Genomic DNA, 5,529 nt, shown 5'->3' with positions numbered 1-5,529 from the left:
TAACAATAAGCACCCGTGATATAGTCGCTAGTTTTTGCTGATAATTAAATACGGCACATACTGAGACCTTGAAACGCATCGGCAAACATTTATCCATGACTGTGCACTGCTCACTGGTACTACTTCAAGCTCTCCAGAGGATGATAGCATGAACATTGCAGCCTCGTATCAGAAGTGCAGCTCCAAAAAAGTCATAATATCAGCTAACGATAAGCACTTAAAAAAGTCCCCAGTTCTTAAATGCGTCCCACGTGGTCCATTCAACTAAATAAATTAGTAGTAAAACAACAACGAATGCTCGATTAGTGCTGCCATAAGTATCCAGAAAGGCGCTGTTTTTATCTGCGCCTAATCACTCAGCAAACATCCAAGCTACTTTTTCTCTTCTATCGATGATTAATATCAATCAGTATACATTACATAGTAAAGGTCTGCGCTATTTCCACCTTCTCATATAGATTTACTATGTAATCCTGCGTTAACTACGAGTGACATGGTAGCAGTGAAATGCATATCTGTTCCGGTATTCAGTGTTGAACAAATGTTCAGCATCTGCAGCAGCAAATGGTGAGAAAAAAAGGTTCAAATACCAGTGAAGTTGACCATACTGAGCCTCTTCGATTCCCTAGAGTCAAATCCATATAGTCTTCCTTTGGCCTGAGCCATCGATACGTATATGAAACGCAATTATTTTTTGCTCGAAATATTGTCCGCTAGAAGTCCCGTTTCGATTACTATCAATATAAGAGAAAGAGGACTGATATATAACAGTGAATTAAGTATTATCGTGACTATTCATAGTCATGTTCAATGTTCAATTTCAACAGAACCCTTTAGAAGATTAGAGAGAGCCGCAGTGACTGTCGTTTGTTTTGGCTGATTTCCGGACCAGATATTATAGCAGTATAGCGCTATTGCAGTAGTTGGTAAAAAAAAAAAAAAAATAAGTTCTGTCTATCTAAGGCTCTAAGAATGCATCATTGTTAAGTGACATTTCCCTTACGATGACCTTCGGCCTGTCACTTGATTGCAATAGCGGTGACGACCTGAGCGAATTGACCATCACTTTAGCTTACAGTTGCGTTCTTCATAGAGTGTTCTCTCTCTCACACTACAAAACGCGGATGACGTAACGAACTTATAACTGTATGAGCAATGAAGTTGGTAGCCGGTGCCACTCTGCTTGTTACTGACGTTCCTTCGGTCAAGCACATTCTTGTTGGCGTCAAGTTTGCGTTAACTGATCGCATTAACAACGTGTTTTTTTTTCCTTATTATTAATTACGACACTTATTGAAATGCCTTCTGCTTTTCTCAGAAAAACAACTGAACTAACAGAAAGCTCTAGAATATCTCGTTTTAACATAAAAGTGGCAGTTTTCGCCAGGGACCATAGACGCTAACCCAGCGATTAAATTAAGCTTTGATGGAAATGACGCGATCATTAGTCAAATCTGGGAGCTTTCCGAAACTTTGCATTTTATAGTTATATAGAAAACTGCCATTGTTATTGTGTATTCGTATTTATGTTTAAAGCATTCGTTATTTGATTATGGTATATGGGTTTCATTTACGTCGATGTGACTGACGAGATTTAGAAGCCGGGGCATATAAAGCTGGACAACGTTTTTGTTTTCTGTTAGTAGATTCTGTCAAGTTTTGCTTTGATTTAAATGAGAGAGAGAGAGAGAGAGAGCGGACAAGGACGAGTAAAGAAAAGTTGAAAACGCCACTTTTTCGTTTTATCGATCATATTGTTTTTCAGAAGATCTGATCGATTCGTGCTAGATAACGAGACAATCGAGCTCCGGGGCGCAGCGGGCTCAGATCGACCTTTTCGAATTTGAATGGGGTAACTGACGACGGTCGGATGTGGCAATGACCGATCAAAGAATAGATCGATACATCGAGAAGAAGAAGACTTACTTTACGGTCTGATCAGCAGCTGTTAAGGATGTAGCGCTTGTAGTTCGCTGGTCGAACTGCGAGGGGTCGTGGATGCCGCCACTGTGCCGATAACGCAATGGTAGTATCAACATCAGCGCCAGCAGCGGTGGCAGCGCCAGTTGAAGCAGAAACGCATTTCGAATCGTGACCACCGTCATCATAGCGTCAGCATCATCAAGAGCAGCAGCAGCAGCAGCAGCAACAGCAGCAGCAGCAGCAGCAGCAGCAGCAGCAGCAGCAGCAGTAGCAGCAGCAGCAGCAGCAGGAGCAGGAGCAGCAGGGCGTCCAGGTTTGTTCAGGAACGGAACGAACAGCGGACGCGAAAACGAAATCACCAGAAGGAGCAACAATGATTTTCGTCTATCGAATTATTTTTCCGAATATCTTGTCGTCAAATAGTCAACGAAGAAGGACAGCGGGCATTCGTGGGGCTAGGAGAAGAGTAAGAAGGTGAACGAGCCAAAGGGATTATACTGGTCACAACAAATACTGAATAGTTGAATGAGGTTAGATGAATGAACGCGTCAGGATAAAAAAGTAGGTATTAGCCAAAACGAAATTAGAGGCAAATACTAAAGGGTCTAAACAAGGGATACTTAGCTACAGGATAAAAGGGTCAGAATATGTCATATACCAGGATTCACGATTGAAAAGGTTCAGATATTAAATAATCGCAAAATGAGAAGGTCACGAATATAACGATAAACAAACGGGGATACTGATCTTGCTGTGGCTTACATTATATACACATATGTAGATATTGATAGCAGTGAGAGGTATATGAGTGTCACTCCAGCTATCAGTACTGGAATAGATAAGGTTAAAGGTATTGTGGACAATTGGAGATAACGCTGAAATTGATACGGCGATTTGTTTTCAACTGCTTTTCGAAATCATCCATTGCATAACACAAACTAGCGGAACCTGAAGAAGGCCTGAAACTCGTGTTCTAGTCGTCGTGGCAGCAGAAGCTTCGGTGAAAAGTTCTAGTCGCGCATGAGAACATTTCTATATGTACACATGTGGAACGCGCGAGTATAGTGCATGAGACCAATCTAGCCACGCAGAGAGGACGAAGTAAAGAGATAGATTGATATGCTTATCCAACAAGCACTACTATTACGCCTCTGTTATGATTTTTAAGAATCACCACTCAAAATATCTGTTGCCATGGTCATTCGCAAGCGAAAAAATCAAAATAGAGAGTGTGAGCTCATACGATGTATCATTGTAGCTCCTGAGAAGTAAATGCTGTGGCCCGAAGGACCAGAACAGGGCTGTAAATATGCACGTTAATGCATCCTGCAAGAGAAAAACATCGATCAAAATAAGAACATGCACTGAACATAACCGTAAATTGCTCTGTATTATTTTTCTATTATATGCATTCGTAAATAACCTCGTGCCAACATGACAACGATCGTAAAATAGCACATGCACGAACACTGATATTTAGATAATTATATTCTACTGATTAACTTGTTCACAGTAATTAGCTTCGTACATTTATCACTATACACAGCACCGCCCCTAGATAATTGAACAAAACGCTCACGTCCACTTTATTGCGGGCATAAATGTCGATACAGCCTCTGTTGTACACAAATACCCACCAAAAATGTCCAGGAGAGTCATATATTTGACGCGTTTCATAAGAGTGCTAGTAATACAGAATAACGGCCTGGTGCCTAAAACTTTGCAAATACATAGAAACATAGCTACGCGCGAATATAGTATAATAAATAGGAGGGAGATACTGCGTGAACACAGGTAAATTATTATATATTCAGATGTGTATGTTCTCGTTGGCAACCACTGTGCATTATATAGCTTTAGAAAATACCTACACATACACGGTTAGGCCAACGATAAGGTCCTGCAGATTGTGAAAACTATTTAATGTATGAAAGATACGTTCTTACAACGGCTATCAGCATCCTTAGGCTATGTAGAGCAGTCATTTGAGGAAGGAATTAGCTTTGCATTACCTTTTCGATGGGTAAAACAGTAACCTGGAGTTTCCACGACTATCGGTTTCTAGAGTCCATCGGTCTTCCTGTTTATTTGTACTAAATCAAATCAAAGTGACCCATTTGTCTACTTGCGTTAAACATACAAATAAAATGAAGCGTCTTCAAGTTGATGTTGTGCCAATGGTATGATATTAATCATATTCCGCAAAACGTAGGATTTTGTGATTGTTACACATACACACAAAAAAAATATGAAAATACGAGGATGACCGAATCACTGCAGCAGTGATTTTTTGAAACGTTATTTTAACACAATTGGTAACTTTGCCTCCACCTTAGACGTCAGTAAGCATGAATAATAGGGTCCCTGTAGCGTTGAGAGGTGGTCAATTCGCATGGTAGAGTAACTACTTTATACCTCTACATTTAAGTAATTATACTATATCGAAGTCGAAAGGTCAGGAACGTTTCAGAGAGACTCCCTGGGAAACTGAAAATATAAAAATATTTAATCTACCAAATACCACTGAGTGGTACGATCATTCCTCTCTCAGGCTCTCATTTAAAAGACGCATAAGGAAAAATTCCGAATGTTGATCCTAAATATTTGGTTTAAATTACTGGCTCTCGTTTTGTCACTTGCCTTTCCACCACTATTTATGTTTTCTGCTATTTTTTTTTATCGTTTATCGGATAGCTACAATGATCGATGGTAGACAAGTGGCTGGAAGTGGTAGTTATAATACTGATCTCACAACTATTGTTATTGTGATCAGAGACGTATGTCGGACAAGTAAACTTTTATCGGCCGATAGCGGCCAGTCAGTTGATGTGGCCTTCGCCGATTATTGTACTGTCAATTGGTCCTGTAACTGTTGCCCCGCCCACTTCTCGCCGGCCGATCCATAATTTCATACAAAACAGTTGATCGATGGTAGTGTTTCATTTATCTCGATGTTGCAACCCCTTGTTATCCAAAACCGCTTGATGAGTCCGACAGATGTCAACCATTGTTCCACTCTTTACCTTCGTGTTAACCATAGTTTGAATTGAAAGATTCCATAAAAAGTGAGTATATATAGTTGATGTATGCACCACCCAACAAACGATCTTGTTGACTGGGTTAACGAGATTAGCCTACTGTGTGCCGACCATAATTACGTACGTCAGTAGTGCACGTGGCACAGACCAAAGTTGGAAACAAGGTTTAGGTAAACCTACTTTTGGAAAAACGAGATTAACTTGCTGGTCTCATGACATTGACGGAGTTTATGACACACGCTTGAGAGTTACGCGACTTTGTAAACCATGTATACACTATGGACGCCGCTAGTCTTACGAAAAAAAGCGATTTGAACGGGGCAAAAGGCAGGATCACAGAAGTCTAAAAAGGAGTTGGAAGGAGAACTGTTTTAGTCGTACCAAAAGCGAGGTAGCTTGTAGAGAATCGTATGATGAGCAAACGGCGTTGGGAGACTTGATCGATAATCGAACACAGTTTGATGGCGCTAGGGCTGGGTGTATATCTACTTGTGAGCGTGTGTGGGTGGCTGTGTGTGCGTGTGCGTGTGAATGTGTGTGCGTGTGCGTGTGTATGTGTGTGCGTGTG

At 40.8% G+C, this 5,529-nt stretch overlaps 1 protein-coding gene across 2 annotated transcripts in view; it reads right to left on the bottom strand.

Annotated features, from left to right (window-relative positions):
* Nucleotides 1-357: 357 nt before the first annotated feature.
* The window catches only part of LOC111266337 (calcium-activated potassium channel slowpoke), an 18,584-nt gene continuing 13,412 nt past the window's right edge, over nucleotides 358-5,529 (bottom strand). The window contains exon 4 of one of the 2 annotated variants that reach the window (XM_022843752.2): nucleotides 358-2,007. In XM_022843752.2, the coding sequence (XP_022699487.1) occupies nucleotides 1,923-2,007 (85 nt within the window). In that variant the 3' untranslated portion in view covers nucleotides 358-1,922. The remainder of the gene's footprint in view (nucleotides 2,008-5,529) is intronic. The other variant, XR_015313392.1, reaches the window with a different exon arrangement.

Source organism: Varroa jacobsoni, unplaced genomic scaffold, assembly GCF_002532875.2.
Source record: "Varroa jacobsoni isolate VJ856 unplaced genomic scaffold, vjacob_1.0 scaffold_1074, whole genome shotgun sequence".
Lineage (NCBI taxonomy): Eukaryota > Metazoa > Arthropoda > Arachnida > Mesostigmata > Varroidae > Varroa > Varroa jacobsoni.
This window is presented reverse-complemented; position numbering and strand designations above follow the sequence as displayed.